The 16707-nt window shown below is 44.9% G+C and overlaps 1 protein-coding gene across 3 annotated transcripts in view; it reads left to right on the forward strand.

The window, feature by feature from the left end:
- The window catches only part of IGSF3 (immunoglobulin superfamily member 3), a 139272-nt gene that overhangs the window by 86403 nt on the left and 36162 nt on the right, over nt 1-16707 (forward strand). For 2 of the 3 annotated variants that reach the window (XM_019528706.1, XM_019528707.1), the window contains 3 exons: nt 10873-11283; nt 13613-14002; nt 15742-16143. In XM_019528706.1, coding sequence (XP_019384251.1) covers nt 10873-11283; nt 13613-14002; nt 15742-16143 — 1203 coding nt within the window. The remainder of the gene's footprint in view (nt 1-10872; nt 11284-13612; nt 14003-15741; nt 16144-16707) is intronic. The other variant, XM_019528708.1, reaches the window with a different exon arrangement.

Genomic DNA, 16707 nt, shown 5'->3' on the forward strand with positions numbered 1-16707 from the left:
TCACCGGTCACCCATGTCCCTGCTGCATCCCTCGTGAAAACTCCACGGTAGAGAAAAGCCATTCAAAACCCAGGCTAGGTATTGAAAGTTCAACTTGCACACATTTTGGCAGCCCTGCATTCTGTCCTTTCCTTTTCCCTGTCCTTGTGACAAGGCATTTAGCAGAATTCACAGATTCATTGGAATCTGGTGTGACTATACCATGAGCACTTCTGCATTCAGTTAATGATAGTGTAGATTTGGGGAAAATTCGTTAACTGTTCCCTAAATCATGCTTATTAGTCTGTCAGCATTTCCATTATGGATGGTGTATTTTGCATGGTCCAACATAGATGCATGCTGTTGATGTATGTATTGATCATAAATGTTTCTGTGGTTCAGAGAAAAGGTGGCTGGAACATGCAAGGTGATTTTTTTTTTTTTTTTTTTTTTATGCATCTTTGTTGGTCATTGAAATGTGTTCTGTGCAGGCTAATAGAAAACTTAAGTCACTTCAAGTCTCACTCATGATTGGGGGGATGTCTGTGATGTTTCCCTAGCTATTTAACTCATGTTAACTGACTTAATAGCCTTTACCCTCAAGTGAAGGTTTGTGTCTGGAAAGGTACAGTATAGGCATGGCACAACCTAACCAGGATAAAATTAAAAATGTCTGCATTCAGGCATCAGATAATCACCCAGTGGGGTGAAATTCTTCCTTCCATACTCAGTGGAGAGGCAGTAGGGATAAAGGTGGGGTTTCATGTCTTTCTTTAATGTCTCTGATGACTGACAGTACTAGCTTGATGCAGCAAGGAGGCAAGATATGCTGCTCAATGCACAGTCTCCAGTTTTGAGGTATGAAAGCTTGTCTTAACGATTCTGTTTTTCAACCCTTTGTTGCTAGACTCTGGGAGGTCTTGATGAGGAAGGGGGCTAGCGGGCTCTGAAATGTGAGCCAAGTTGCATGTGAAAGCAGTTTTACTTCAGGGCAGCAGTGATAAGAACAAAGATTTCTTTTTAAGTGCCCAGCTTTTCCTGTCCCATCATTTCAGCTGGCATGACTTTAAAACCCAAAACAACAAAAAGCAGTCGAGATGCTTGTCCTTGCAGAATTTCAGCTACACATAACAGTGACATTTAAGGAGTTTATTGCTTTCTCTGCTTACACAGACGTGTCTCCTGGTGCTGTAGGCAGTGTTCATTTCTCTAGATTGATTAGGGCGAGCTATGTTTTGTCTGGTCTGCCATAGTTGGTATAGATTGACAAGCACAGCTAATTACCAAGTGCAAAGTCAGAGAGGATTACAGTGCTAATCTAGATATCTCTCCTTTCTTACCACAACCTTCTCCCCACCCCCTACCCCCATGCCCATACATGTACCAAAGTATTTGGAAACCGTATGGAACAAAAATCAATACCTGGGGTGCATGGATTGTAACCGAGACAGCATGCCGCTGCTGGAAGCAGGTAGGTGCTTTTGCTGTTCTCCTTATGCCATGCTTTGAAGTGCTAGAAACCTCTGAAACGTCCTGCCGTTGTAAAGCAGCTGCAGCATACCCCACAGCTCTGATTTTGAAATACTAGGGGCTGAGAAATGCCTGAGGCTGTTACGGTGAGCTATAGAGCTAGCTTTAAAATACAGGTAAGTACAGATTTCTGTGCAGAGTGACTCCCATGCTATTTTCAGACCATTGCAGATTCTCCTGTATCAGTGACATCACACAGAAAAAATGAAAGATGAAATCTTGTGTGTAAAGTTGGACCTCGTGGGAAACAGAAAGGAGTGTATTCTGGGACATCTCTAAAAGGATTAGCCAATTGCAGGAGGTCAGGACTAAATCTCTGTGTGGAATTGGCCCTGTGTCCAGTTTATTGTGTCATTCAGCCCCCTTCTATGCTCTCCTCAAATGTGGTGTTAGCTTTACAGCTTATCTTCAACAACTTGGTTTTTGCCTTTGCACAACCCAAGATATCAGGGAGGAGGTTAGTGGAAATGGGAGCCCTGAGCGGCAGGAGGAATTCACAGGGCGGATGGGAACATCACTCACATTCATTCCCCTTAAAATTCAGAGCAGGCAGTTTGTCGGCGGTAGGGAATCAGCATGTAGGGAGTCAGCACTGACACTCAGAAACCTTGGCTTCATCTAAGCTAATTGGCCTATGCAGGCTGTGGGCATGGGATTCTTCAGCATGTATCAGGTGTCCATTTTGTCTACTGAGACAGTCCCTGTCAGGAACTGCTTACAGTTACAGACAAAGGCTGGAAGGGCAGAAAGAAGCACAGAGAGGTAAAATGACTTGCCCAACATCAGGAAGAGAACTGAAGGTTCCACGTCCAAACCATGATTCTTCCTGAGTTGTATTATGTATCACAGACAAGGAAATGGACTTCCAAAATTTCAGCAAGTTGCCAGCTTCCTTGCATGCAGGGACTGCTTGGGCACACTTTCCTTTGTACCTAACTTCCTGTTTGTGAAGTTCCAAAAGGAAATAAAAAGATATGCCGGGCGGTGGAGGGGATCTGGTTTTACTGTTGTCAGTAATGAGCAATGCCTTAAGCTGGTGTCACGAGTAGTAGATGACATTCCTTTTTTTTTCTTTAAGGCTATAGTATTAGATGACACAACCTCATTCACTAAGTTCAAAAAGAAGAACCAGGACCATGCTAGTTTTAACTCCAGCTCAGCCAGCGACTTGCTTGAAGACCTGAAGCAAGTCTCATGCCTCTTTCACCATCAGTAAAGCAGGGTGAATGCCTTAGCTGACAGAGGTCTAGGAGCTTTTACTTCTTCCAAGTGTCATGGGGCTGCTTGGAATGGAGAGTTTTGTTTCCCAAGCTTTGCTTGAAATAGATACAAATTTTTAGCCAAACAGGAGAAGCTTACAGCATGCCTCCCAGCATCACCCCTCAGCCTCAGTGCTGGCCAGTCACTCTGGAGAATCCTCAGCCCAAGCACAATCCTTACAGAAGTCTTAACACCACCTGGTGGCAGCTCCTATGATTGCTGTGTTTCTTAAACTTGTCCATACTGTGGGCCATAACTTTTAACAGGGGGTGGCTGGCAGACCATCCATCATTACCTCCCCCCACCCACCTTCTCAAGTATAGTTCTAGATGTCAGTCATAGCAACTCAGTGCAGGAACAGTATTAGGAAACATGTATTTTTAGTGCTTTTCTTGATGAAAGGAACTACACTGTCAACTCATGCAATCCAAGTACCTTTGGCTCTAGAATGACTGTGGAAGGCTGTCATTTTGATTTATGTCTGATTTCTGCTCCCCAATATGTGCTTCACTGGTTGCTGATCCTCATCCTGTGGCTCTCCCTCGCATGGTCCTTGCCTACTGTCTGCATCCAATTCTGTGCTGTCATAGTGTTCCCTTCACATGTGGGTGTGATGCCCAAATGTTGTGCTCCCCTTGATATGCAGTCCTGCTGCCCATTTCCCTCCTTGCAGCATCCTTGGTGGAACACAGGTCTGTCGTTGACTCATTCATGCTGCAGCCACTCACTAACTGGGTATGAATTTATTGCTGTGATAATCCAAGCCCTTACTTGGGTATTGTCCATCTAAACCCAGCTCCAATCCCTTCCAAGTTTGGTGGCACTGTGAGCCTGGACTAACTGTCCTGTCTGGGGCTGTAGGGTCAACTTTCCATGAGGTTTCTACTTGGGCTAATAACATTCCCACTTAGCCTGCGTCCTCACTGCAAAACGTCTTGAGGGTGATTGTACTCCAGTAGCTTCTTACAGTTCCTCCTGCCTCCCATGCTTCCCAAAAGCCAGACAAGTGCTCTCACTGGGATTCACTGCGAAAGTGATGGAGTAGTTCGCCTTACCATGGCGCACAGTAACAGGAGATGCGTCTCCAGAAATCCTATCATAAACATGGATAAATATAGTTGTATTGAGGATACTGTAATTCAGATGTGGCTTTGCAATATGGCTATTTGTGGCCAGGCTAGGCTGACCCAGGTTCCAGTCAGCCAGGTCGTGTGAAGCAACAGCATGAACTTAGCTGTCAAGCTGAATGAGTAAAATGATTTCTTTGTCCCCTGTGTCAAACATGAGCCTGAAAACTGGCTTGAAATGCATTTTTTTTTTGAAGTGCCTCTCTTTGAGTGTGATGTCATGTTCAGGAAAGTGACTTTCACAAGTGACATTGCAGAATCTCCTATTTATTATTCTTTCTGTTACTTGCACAGCTAGTGTTCTCCTTTTTATTAGATAAATGATATCTTTTGTCTCTTACACCCTTCAAATTAATAAAGATTATGAATTCCAAGTGAGCCTGGAATCTAGATGATGCAGGAAGTGGACCTGGCTGTAGTCCACTCCTTAGAGCAACATTGCACATTGCAATATATAATAATCCCAACAAATTGTACCTTTGGTCCCCAAGACTTGGCATATCACAGTGCCTTTATGTTGTCTCAGAATAGTGCTTCCACCTTTCTCTTTTTCAGAGTGCCCAGTGTTACCAGGTAGTGGTGTCCAATTATAAGCTATGAGGGTCCAGGCAACATGAAGTCTTTATCTGGTCCTTAGAATCTGGTTCTGCAGAAATCAAGCATTCATTTAGAAAGGGTATTTCTAGGGTTTGTGGCCATAAGGATGACTGTTGAGGGTAGTTGATTGCCAACCAGTGCAGTGCCATCATCTTTCATGACTAGACAGCTTGAAATAACTTCAGAGATTGTATACCCTCCCAGCTCATCTAAATAGGGTGGTGATGTTATTAGGCTTACACAAGAAAGTGGCTGGGCACTCTGCCATAAATTACAGAACAGAATTGTCCCCCCTTCAGAAAGCCACTCCTCTCTTGGTCCTTGCCACCACCCCCCACTTTTTCCCCAAGCCTGCCTCTCCAGCAGCGTGCATAAATTGAGTTAACACCCTTTACATGCAAGCCTAATTATGACACATTGGAACATAGTTTTGAGCCTGATTGGCACAACTTTGTGTGCCAGTTTGCGACAGCATGCAATAATGGTTTAATAAGCAAAGAATAGTGTCAGAACTGTACATACCCCATGCTCTCCTCTCCCTGCTGAGAGATGCTCAATGCAACAGCCACTTCAAGTGTGGTTACTAATGGAAAGCCTACATACTGGCCCCACCTTCTGTATGAGCTTGTCATTAGTGGGACAGCTGCTTTGGCTTGAAGGGAGAGAATGGCCCAAATGGCACAATGTCTGCTCTGGTGTGGAGGATTGCCCTGTATTTCAGTCACAGCCAGGGTTGTGGGATAGGTGCCACATTGACCAAGCTGCCTGGGGACTCAGGAAGGTGGTCGTGTAGGATTGGTAAAGCTACCTTAACACAGTGATGGAGAAGTACATTGATTCCAAGAGATGCAAGTCTTTGAAGGGTCTGGAGCAGGGGTGGCCTATCCATGGCATTCATGCCACAAGTGACATGGACTGCTGCTGTGTGGGGCACATGAGCCCTGGGTGCTCAGTAAAAGGAGGCACCAGAATAGAGGCAGGAGGGCAGTTTCTGGTCACATGAACAGTGTGGGGGCAAGACACTGCTCTGAGAAGTGTCAGCAGGTGTCCCTGCCAAGAACCAAGCTAACCCTTCCTTGGCCCTGCAGGTGCTGCTGAATTCAGGGGCTTGGATCCTCACTTACTGTATAAAACTGGCAGTTTTGTGGCCAGGAAAGGGTTAACCTGGCTCTTGGCAGTGAGACCTGTATCACAGCAGCATCCTGCCCAAGTTCTGCAGCTCCGTTTTGCTCGAGACCCGCCAGGCTTCCAATTCCACTGTCCCAAGGGCACAAACTCATCAGGTGCACATCTGGGGTGTGGGGATGGGAGCAGAGCTTGGGGAGGAGGTAATACTTCACTTGTGGCATGTTGGCTATGTGTGGTCTAGAGGAAGCAATCACACTGGGGTACTGCTGTGTTCCTAGTTAGCGGAGGGAAGAGTCACGTGTATCATTTCTGCTCCTTGGGCAGTATCCTACAGAGGCTGGTGTAGCAGAGAGATCTGCCTTTGAAGAAGCTCAGCAGGAAAAAGACTTGAGCAAGATGAAGATCAGATTTAATTTAATAATATGAAAAGAGTTATAAGAGCTCCTTGGCTTCAGGGCAGAGAGCAAGAGCTGAGCAGCTCTGGAAATTATTCAGATAGGTTTTAAATGAGAAATTTAAATCTCATCATGTAAGAGTCATGAGTAAGAAAGTTTTAGGTGCAGTCAGCCGCTGTCATTTCTGGAAAAGGAAGGGGAAGGGAAAAACAAATGTGTGATAGTTTTTCCTAGGATAGTGAGGAGGGCTCCTACAGCGGCAGGTTGTGGTTTGCGAAACCTGCCATGCTAGTGAGCAAGAAAATAGTGCAAGGAGAACAAGGGGAGAGAAGGAGGCATTACCAGTGAGGTCCAGGGGCAATAACCTGATGAGTAAAGATTCTTCCCCAGTGGCTCTCCCTGCTTGGAGAGGCCTCCAGTTTCTGAGCAGGCCCTGTTTACTAGATACTCAGTAGATGTGACATCAGTGGCCTCCTTCTTGCTAGATAGGAGAGGTTTTCTTTCCTTGACCTCCTGCCTTGCTGCTTTATTCTCTCCATCTTTTATCCAAGTCCTCAGCCATGAATAACTCCAGAGTCTGCCTCTGCTGCAACTCAGTGCTGGAGCAATGGCTAGGTTAAATAGGATTCCTGGCAGCTTCTCTAGTTATCAAAGGGTTCTCTGTAATGATGGCAAAAATGATTAGGCATATTAATGATGCTGTACTGGTTCTTAGAAAAAGCCAGGGCCAGCCATAGTCATGGATGCTGTCTGTCTGTTAACTCATGGATATAATGCTGGCATGCCTTGATTCAGGAAGATGATGCTATATAAATTTGCATATGTTCATGTTCAGGATGTTGGGTTTGTTTGTTTTTGTTTTTTTTCCCAGTCAGAAAGACCTTTTTAAAGGACTCCATCAACCTGGAATATACTCTCTCTTAAAAAAAAAAAAAAAAAAAAAAAAGTAGCTGCTGCAGTTCCTCCTCCTCTCTTTGTCCTGGCATTGCCCCTGCCAGGGGTAGATCCAGGGGGAAGGCACTGCACCCCTCTCCTTTGACTCCTGTTCCATCCAAACTTTAAAACCAACTGCCTAGGAGGGGTCACAGCATTTCTATTCAGGCAGCACTGATGGAGTCAGCTGATTTGATGGCTCATTTATCAGCTGATTCCTGCTACTCTCTCTCCACTCCACAGGCATTAATGACACTCTAGAAGACTAGATTTTATTCTGTGAATCTGAGTAAGAGATGTACATTTGCCTATAATGATTACCAAGCTAATGATACAACCTTTTTTGACTATTTTACCTAGTTGTGTTTTTTAAATTTATATATAATCTAGCAAATCTGTATACATTCCAATAGTTACATTTGTTTTTGCTCTGACCTTAAACTAAATAATATGGTACTAGTCCCCTAGCTATTGGTAATCCTTCTAGTTTCTCTTTAACTAGAGAAATGTGTGTCATATGATGATGTGCCATACATTCTGTCCCCCCTTCCTTTTCAAAATCCTGGATCTGCCCGTGGCCCCTTCAAAGTCCATTCTTGTCTTCATCCACTGTCACCCAGACTTCTCCATGAAGGGACACAGGGCAAAGAGGGTTCAGGAAACACGTGCATATGTAGTCAGATTCTGGGATTCTGTCAGTGGGACTTTCTGTCTGTGGCACAGAAATGTGGGCCTGTTTTCTTAACTATCTTTTCCGCTTCCTGACTTGAGTAATGCATGTTCCAGCAAGCACCTCAAACAAGCCTTTAAAAATAAGCAGAAGATATACAGGCAATGAGAAATAAGACCGATCAGTACTCAAGAAATACGAAAATAATGCAAGGCTGGCCAAAGGCTTATTTCTGCTCGGCTCACAAAGAATATTGAAATCAAATAGCAAAAGCTTCTTTGATCATATAAATGAAAAGTAAGCCAGTTGGAGGCACAATAGGCTAAAGATGGGGTGAAGATCAAGGATAACAGAAAGTGTTGAGGACATTGTTGTGGGGGAGCAGTACCACAGTGCAGTAAGGACTGGATTATTGAAACCTTGAATGGAAGCAAAACTTTTGATTGCTTCTATCACAAAACTTAGGGGGCCCAGATAATCGTCAGCCTAAAATATTGAAGGAATATAGTACAAAATAGCAATTCCTCTTGCATGGATCTTGACTGAATCAATCAACTCAAGGATAGTAGCCTGTAACTGGAAAATAGTAATGTAGTACCTGCTTTTAAAAAGGGGTGAAAGAGTGACCCAGGCAATTACAGACTTGTTAGCTTAAATTCAGTAGTATGTAAGGTGTTAGAACAGATGATGTAGGAAAGAATAATCAAAGGTATGGAAGTAAACAGAAGAAAACAGGACAAAGCGCAACGTGAATTCATTCAGGGAAGATTGTGTCAGCCTAATTTAATATCACTGTGACAAGATAACAGACTTCTTGGATAAGAGTAAAGCAGTGAACTTGATTTATCTAGCTTTAAGAAAGCTTTTGATGTTGTGCCTGCTGGGAAAATTATTGGCCAAACTAGAAATGACAGGATCGTGAGATGCATAAGAGTTTGGTTTAAAAGGGTTATGTTGAAAGGTGAGCTATCTTACCGGAGAGGAGTAGCCAGTAGTGTTCCTAACGGGTTGATCATAGAACCAGCTCTGTTTGATGTTTTTGTCAGCCAGCTTGGTTCTGGAGCTAGAAGTATCCTCATGAAATCTGCAGATAACATAAGGCTGGAGGTTGAGTATTGCTAACGTGAAAGAGGATCAGATTGCAATAATACAAAAAGAAAATCTTGTGGAATGGAACATTAGAAATGGTATCGATTTTGACGGTATGGAGCACAAAGTCATGCTCTTGGGGACCAGCAGCAAGGACTTTGGCTGTAAAATGGGGTTGCATAGGCTGGAGACAATGGAGGAAAAGCAAGACCTGGATGAACTTGGTCAGTTTTAGCATAGGATGGCTATGAGCAGCCAGGGGTGTATTAGGCAGGGTATTTTCAGTAGAAAAAAGGAGATCACTCATACAAAGCCTGGGTAAGACCCCATTCAGAATACTGTGTGCAATTCTGGTCACCATTGTTCAAGAAAGATGAATAATTTCAAAGAGCCACTAAGATGGCTAAGGGAATGGACACTTTTTCTTGTGCAAAAAACCCCCTCAAGAAGTTTGTTTTAGTTAGCCTTACAAAACAGGTGTAGAAAAGGGATATGACCATCCTTTACAAGTACGTAAGGGAAAAATGAACACTAGCCCAGGCTCAAACAGCTATGGGCATATTTACATTGGAAAGTAGATGATGATTCTTAACTATTGGAAGAGTGAAGTTTTGGAATGATCTTCTAAGCCAAGTAGTGGGACAAAGAACCTGAATCATTTTTAAAATTGAACTGGATAAGGTTGTGGAAGGGCTGGTATGGTGGGGCTCAACAATTGGTGTGTGCAACATATGGAATCGGATACACGTGTTGGGGTAGAGAGGTATCTTGTCTTGCAGTGTGGTAAGTGTCTGCCAGTTCCTTGTTTCTGTGCTTTTGCTGGTGGCCAAGAAGGACTTTTCCCCCTCATAATTGCTGCTGGCAGTTAGTTTAGTTTTTTTTTTTTTCTGTGAAGCACTGGGACATTGGCCATGGAGATTTTGTTGTTTGGGGCATGTTAATGTTCTTATCAGTACTTTAAACAGAGAATTTCCTGGGTAGAGAGTCTCACCAATTAGTTATCACAATTACCAAATTTGGGGGCAGGAAGGAACTTTACCCATAAGTCAGGTTAGTATGGACTTTGGAGGAGGGAGGATTGCCTTCCTTTCTAGGTCATGGTCCTTTTTCTAAGTTCTTCTGAACATATATTGAGCAGTTACTCCCCTGTGATTGCAGTGGCAGGGCCCTCATCTCCCCTGCTTTTGGTAATGGTGTAACGTAAGACAGTATTGTTGTTCAAGTGTTGTGCCTTGTAGCTGTGTAAGGGGTTGGAAGTGGTTATTTTGGAGATGTCTTGGGTAAACAGTTGCCCTCTAATGCAGGGCACAGGACTTGATGGTCCAAGAGACCATCTGGCCTGCTTCTTGTGGCTGGTTGATTTTTTAGAAATGTGCCTTTCTTTGTGGGGCATATGGGCTTTATCTATACCTCACTATTGGTAACAGACTCAACCTTTACCCAGTAGTTTTAGTACCAGTTGCCTGATTTCATGCATCTCAGAAGCAAACATTTGGCAAATCTGCAGTTGTACTGCTGCCCCCAAAAGAGCTTTTCTCCTCTAAATTCCTTTAAGGGTCATTAAAATGTGAAAGGATTTAGACAAGGGAAAGAGAACTTTGGTTTTCTGAGAAAAGATTAAAGGTGTTCCACTTACTTAGTTTGGCCAGCGACTGTGGGGTAAAAGGCCCTACTGGGGACTTGCCAGGCTTTGAAGGACATTGGCATCAAGTAGAAGGGAGGAATTGTTATGGGTAGACCAAGGGTACCTGGCTAGGAGTGAAATGAAGTTAAGAGGAGGAAAGTGTAGGCTGCATGAGATGAACACCTTGACTGTAAATGGGATCTATTAATCTGTGCACTGATAACATTAGAGATGCGATGAAAGGTCCTGTGTCATAGCTTGGGGTATGCAGCGGTAGTCTAACAAAGCACTAGAGAATATACTGCCAGGAACAATCTGTGTTGGCCCAGGACTCTAGGGAGAGGAGCCTTTCTGTGGACTAGATGTGGTCTAATAGGGCTTTCCAGCTCCTGATGTTTATGATTCATTATAACTGTAAATATAAACCCTCTCCCCGGTGCTGCTCTAAAGAATCCAGCTCTTACTTCCTCCCTTGGCGCAGAGGTTTCATGTCATTAACACTTGAGGTTCATTTCCCTCCCCCCATTCTTTTTATTGCAGTTATTCCAGATTCCCTGCGGGTGACCTCGATTCCACAGACATTAAACAAAGTGGAGCGTGACTCGCTGGAGCTGAAATGCGAGGTGTTCAAGAGCACGGCCCAGCACAGCCACCTCTCCATCTCCTGGTACCGACAAAAAGCAGGCGAGCCTCCTGTGGAAGTGATCTCCCTTAGTCGCGACTTCGTCCTGCGGGCAGGCAGCACCTACTCGCAAAGGCAGGCTACCGGTGACATCCGTCTAGACAAAGTAGGAGAGACGACATCCAAGCTCACTGTCTACAACCTCCAGCCATCAGACCAGGGCGAGTTCTACTGCGAGGCAGCCGAATGGATCCAGGATCCTGACGAGTCCTGGTACGCCATGACCCGCAAGCGATCGGAGGGCACCATCATCCATGTCCAGGCCACTGGTCAGTATTTCTGAGGTTTTTTGTTGATTGGGCAGGTGGCTGGGAGGGGCTGAGGGTATTAGATGGGGAAACACTTACAAGAGATGCCAGTCTGTCTGCCTGTGTATACAGTAGTCTTCTGAGGACAGTCATGGAAGTCTTGCTACCAGTGTCACTCTTTAGTACTAGACTGGAGGAAGCCATGAAGGATCTTGGGACTTGGCTGCTCCTTTTAGTGCCCACTGGTTAGGATAGCCTCACAGGTCTCTAGCTCGGTGGAACTGCAGGCAGCCACGCTATAGACAGGCATCTCCAAATTAAGTGGATCAAGTGTGCCGGGATGTGTCTTAGCGCAGCTGAACCTCTTCATTGGGCAAAATTAATGTCACCCATAGTCCTGGTGTGACAAACAGCAGGGCTGTCTGTTTGATTTTGCTTTGTTCTGCCGTAAAAATTTGTATAGCAGCACAAAGGTGACATCTGATTGCAGGCTATAAGTGGCCTCCGAAATTATCTTCTTTTGTTCGTGGGTAGGACAGGTTAGATGTGATATAATGGATCTCCTTTAACTCTGTGGGCTTGGGCACATGGACAGGTTACCATGAAATAAAGTATTTAAAGCACATCAGCTATTCTGCTGTAACTGCCCATGCTCATGGCTGTCTAAATGAGAGCTAATCTGAGGTAGTTTGCTGCCCCCTGGCCCTCTACTGACAATGTAGATTAGCTCTCATTTACTGTATGGAAAAGGTGCACACACAGGCAGTGTACGGTGAGCTGACAGGCTATAAATCCCTGCCTTTGCTTAGTTCATGGTACCTTGTTAGTGTGCCCACCATTTTATACTGCAGGTGGCATGCCTCTGTGCATTGTCTTGAGGTACTGTCCTCACCCACAGGAGTGCATTTATCTCAGCAGTCAGACTTCGGCTTTACATTAACAATCCCTTCTACCATTTGTAGTGTCGCCTCCTTTATATTTCTTTGTGGTACTTCTATGGCTTGAGGTAAAGAAAGTGCCTTGAACTGTATGTATGTGGCCCACAGTGGTCTTCTAGAGTCTGTTGTTGCATAATGCCAGGGTCCACATATAGTGAACTAGGAACCAAAGTATGCTTCAGGAACCAAAGAGGCTTTAAGATGACATTGAACCCTGTACTCTAAAGGCTGTGATGCATTTATTTATGATGAAAAGGCTGACTTGATTCCTATGTTGCCCTCCCCAGAAAAGGGCACAGGGTGGCTTACAATAACAAGATAGTAATTAAATCAGATAAAATACTAAAATCAAATAGTTCCTGATAAAACAGTTATCTAAACAATAGCCCAAACTTAACCCCACCACTAAAAGCCTGATAAAACAAGTAGACCTTTCAGTGGCTCTAGAAGATGCCCAGGCTCAGGCTCTGATGGACCTCAAGGAAGAGGAAGCTCCAAAGCTGAGAAGTGATGATTGAGAATGACTTCCCATGTATTTTTGCTAAATGACCTTGGTGCAAAAATGGTACTTGGAAGAGAATGCTCTCATACAACCTTAGGGATTACAGTCAAATGTAATGGAGATGGTGGTACCTTAAATAGGGTCTGAGTCATTTACTATACATGTACTGTACAGGCCTAGAAAAATTAGACGTTAATAGTAACCACTGGGAACTGTTGTTTGTGAAGGAGTATGGTTGAGGGCTGCTCTTCCCTTTCTTCTGAAATGGCTGATTTGCCAGAATACTAAGCCTGAGATTTAGCAGATATCTTAAGCACACATTTCAGGACCTGCACCTAACAACTGTATCTTCAGAAAAGGCAGTGAGACTGAATAACGCTGAAAAAATAAATCTGCCAAATTCAACAAAGATTTTTATATTGCATGTGAACCATTTGCAAGTCAGATTTTTTCTATGTGCTAGTCTAGGATATGAAAACCTCAATGGACTCTTTCTATCTGGTTTTATCAGCAGACCCTGATTTGAAACTGAGCTGACAAAGCTGCTGAAGCATGGAGCACAATAGACCCCTCCAAGTCAGTGTCCCATAACCTTACTGGATCCTCAGTTTAAAATGCCTATACTGACTTTGAGCTAGGGAGAGTGACTATGGGCTTGTTGCTCACCATCTCACCATATGTGAGCGAGAGACACAAAAGTGCCAGATACTCTGAGTAAGAATGGGAGGCAACAGTGCCTACTGAATTAAAATAAGAGTAATGCCCACTTCCAACAATGTCATAAAGACGAGCTGGCATCTGTACAGTTTCACATGAGGGGTAAGTGGTGTTGGATTACTTTTCGGAGTCACTCTTCTGACCATAGCAGTGTTGTGGTGACATGGGTGTGTATGGGTCCTTGTCTCCCCAGATAAAGAGTTCAGTGTCCGACTGGAGACGGAGAAGCGGACATATACAGTGGGTGAGCCAGTGGAGTTCAGGTGCATCCTGGAAGCACAGAACGTTCCTGAGCGGTACTTCTCCATCTCCTGGGCCTTTAACAGCTCCCTGATTGCCAGCCTTGGGCCCAATGCGGTGCCTGTGCTCAACAATGACTTTGCCCAGCGTGAGGCCCTAGGGCAGCTCAAGGTGGCCAAGGAGAGCGACAATGTCTTTGTTCTGAAGATCTACCGTCTCCGCCTGGAGGACAGTGGCAAATACAACTGCCGGGTGACTGAGCGGGAAAAAACCGTGACTGGGGACTTCATTGATAAGGAGAGCAAGAGACCAAAGAACACACCCATCCTGGTCCTGCCCCTCAGTAAGTAGAGAAAGGGCATCTGTGGGGTGCTGAGTTGTGCTCAACCAAAGCTGGATTTTAGCAGGAGGAAACACTAATCCCTGCTTGGAAAATTATTAGAGTTAAAAGCCCATCAGGGAAAACTTTTGTTGGGGAAGAGCCATAGTTCCTGGCCTGGAAAAAATGGTCCTAACCTTGGTAATGTGTCTGGTTGATACTAGGGATGAGAGTTTGGGATTTTTGCTAAGGCAGGGCCAGGGGGAATCTGGCATTATTCCTGCCCAACTCTCCTCACTTTCTGTTGCAGGGAGCTAGGAGCTTTAAGTTGCTAATCCTCCTTGCAACACTTTTAACAGGGAGAGCTGCTAGCCTGACAGTGGTTGCTGGCTCATCTTGGAAGCAGCCTGCATGCTGAAATGTTTCAGTGGCTGCTTTTGCACTGCTGTCTGGCGGCTCCTGCAGAGTTATCTCAGAAGTTCTTCTTAATCAGAGGGGTTGTACTCCAGGCTTCAAAGAACCAGTGATTGCATTCCCCCATGCCAAGATTCATGCATCAGCATAGGGACTTAAATCAAACCTTGGGTGTTTCGCTCAGCCAACGCTGGTGAGAATATTCTTGTCTGCCCCCTATTTGCATGCCTTTCAAGTTTCTTAAGGAGATGTGGCACATGCAGGAACAACAGGGTGAGATGAGGCAGACCTTTGAATCATTCGTTCTTTTTTGTCTCGCTGTTTCTCTCTAACCCCAGTAACCTAGCCATAACAAGCTACACAAGTATGGTTCAAGTTAGCCTAACGATAAGTATTGACCAAACAAAGGAATAACTGAGAGAGGATTTTGTGTAATATTGTCCTTCCGTTCATTAACTTCACAGTGAAATATGGTCTGTTGCGAAGCCGTTTCTTCCCTTTTTCCTGAAGTAAAGGGACAGATGTAATTCTTCGGTTGCTTAGTGCAGTCTCTCTCATTCATTTGGGATTAAAAATTACATTAGCCAGAAGCCCTGCACTGGATGGCTGCCTTAAAAGGCAGCACTTCTCGACCAAAGAACTATGACACATAGCGTATGTTGAGATCTCATAAACCTCTAGCTTTGGAAACTGCAGAATGTGACTTCTTTAAATCAAAAGTTGCTGAGATTCCACAATCCCCATGGAAGACAGAGGGGTTAGCAGTGCTCAGCACCTCTGAAAATTAAGCCTTTACAATTTTGTCTCTGGAAAGTTCAAAATCCTAGTTTTCTGCTGATATAAATCACTGGTAGGTAACACTAGTATTATTAGTAGTAACAGAGGCTCGTGAGATCTCCTGCTAACATTGTATAGGAGTTGGAAATGGCAAAATGGTAATCAGGATTATGTGACTGAACGTCTATTGGATTGGAAGTTTTTTGGCAGAACCAGTTGTTATCAGCTTTATACATCACCAGCAGCAACACACCTACTTTCAGAACCAGTTGTTTTCTGAGATACTATCCTGGGCCTGTGACTGTAAAACGGTTTGGCTTTTCACGAGCAGTGGCAGGACAGATTTTCAGTCTGACATGGATCTTTCTTGTGCACCAAGATCCCAGTGGCAACACACTAGCCACAGACCCACTTTGCATTTTTGCATACATAAGTTATATGTGCACATATCCAATGTGTGTGCAGTTTTCTGCACCTGACCTTGGAAAAAGTCTCTGTCCACCTTGTATACTGAAAAGTGCCAAATCTTGTCATCGCCTGTGTGCATACACATTTCTCTCCTGTCTCTCTAGAGACCAGCATCTCTGTGGAGGTGACCAGCAACGCCAGCAATGTCCTGGAGGGGGAGAGCCTGCGCTTTGGCTGCAACGTGCGCTCAGGATTTGGGGCCCAAAGTCGCCTCTCAGTCACTTGGCAACTCGTGGACAAGCAGAACCGGCGCAGTGAAATTGTGCGACTGGATCGGGATGGCACACTGCAACCAGGCCCCTCTTACACAGAGCGCAGCAGCTTTGGGGGCATCCAGATGGAGCAGGTGCGGCCTGGATCCTTCACTCTGGAGATCTTCAACAGTGTGAAGGCAGACGAAGGCCACTATGAGTGCCGTGTGACTGAGTGGACGCGGATGCTGGACGGGGAGTGGCAGATGGTGGGGGAACGGCACACGAGCATGCCTGTATCCATCACTGCTCTGGGTGAGTAACGGAGGTGCCATGGCACCTGTACAGTGTGACCCAGCATGTCCTTCCAGCTCTCTAAGGGATTCATTGAGGACGACTAGTCCAGCCTGTTGGAAAGGAGTCTCAGACCCTTCTGCCTGTTCTGTGGAGCTCTAGAAATAGTCTCTAGAGTATTGATTCTCAGGGTGCTGGGGGACCTTGGGGCTCTGAGATCTTGGAAGGGTGCCAGAAGGTGTGTGAGGAGATAAGTAGTGCAGGCTCAGGCTTGTCTCTTCCTGGCCACTGCCCTCTGGAAGGAGGTAAGCACTGTAATAAATAAATTCTTTTTTTAAATGGGGTTCCAGTCAGTTCACAGAAGTTTATGGAGGGCTGCCTTAAGATAAACCAGGGGTGCCTGGGGTCTAAAAAGGTTAAGAACCATGGAGCTAGAGTGGAGGGCAGTGATCCCAACATGCTTTTAATAGGTGCATCCTCCTTACCATGCCAGCAGGCATTGCAGTGGTAGCTTTGCTGGAGAAATGCAGCCTCTCATTCAGACTGGTGTCAAGAAAAAGGGGTGGGTAGTAGGATTGTTAACTG

Source organism: Crocodylus porosus, unplaced genomic scaffold (genome assembly GCF_001723895.1).
Source record: "Crocodylus porosus isolate Cpor-Errol unplaced genomic scaffold, CroPor_comp1, whole genome shotgun sequence".
Classification (NCBI taxonomy): Eukaryota; Metazoa; Chordata; order Crocodylia; family Crocodylidae; genus Crocodylus; species Crocodylus porosus.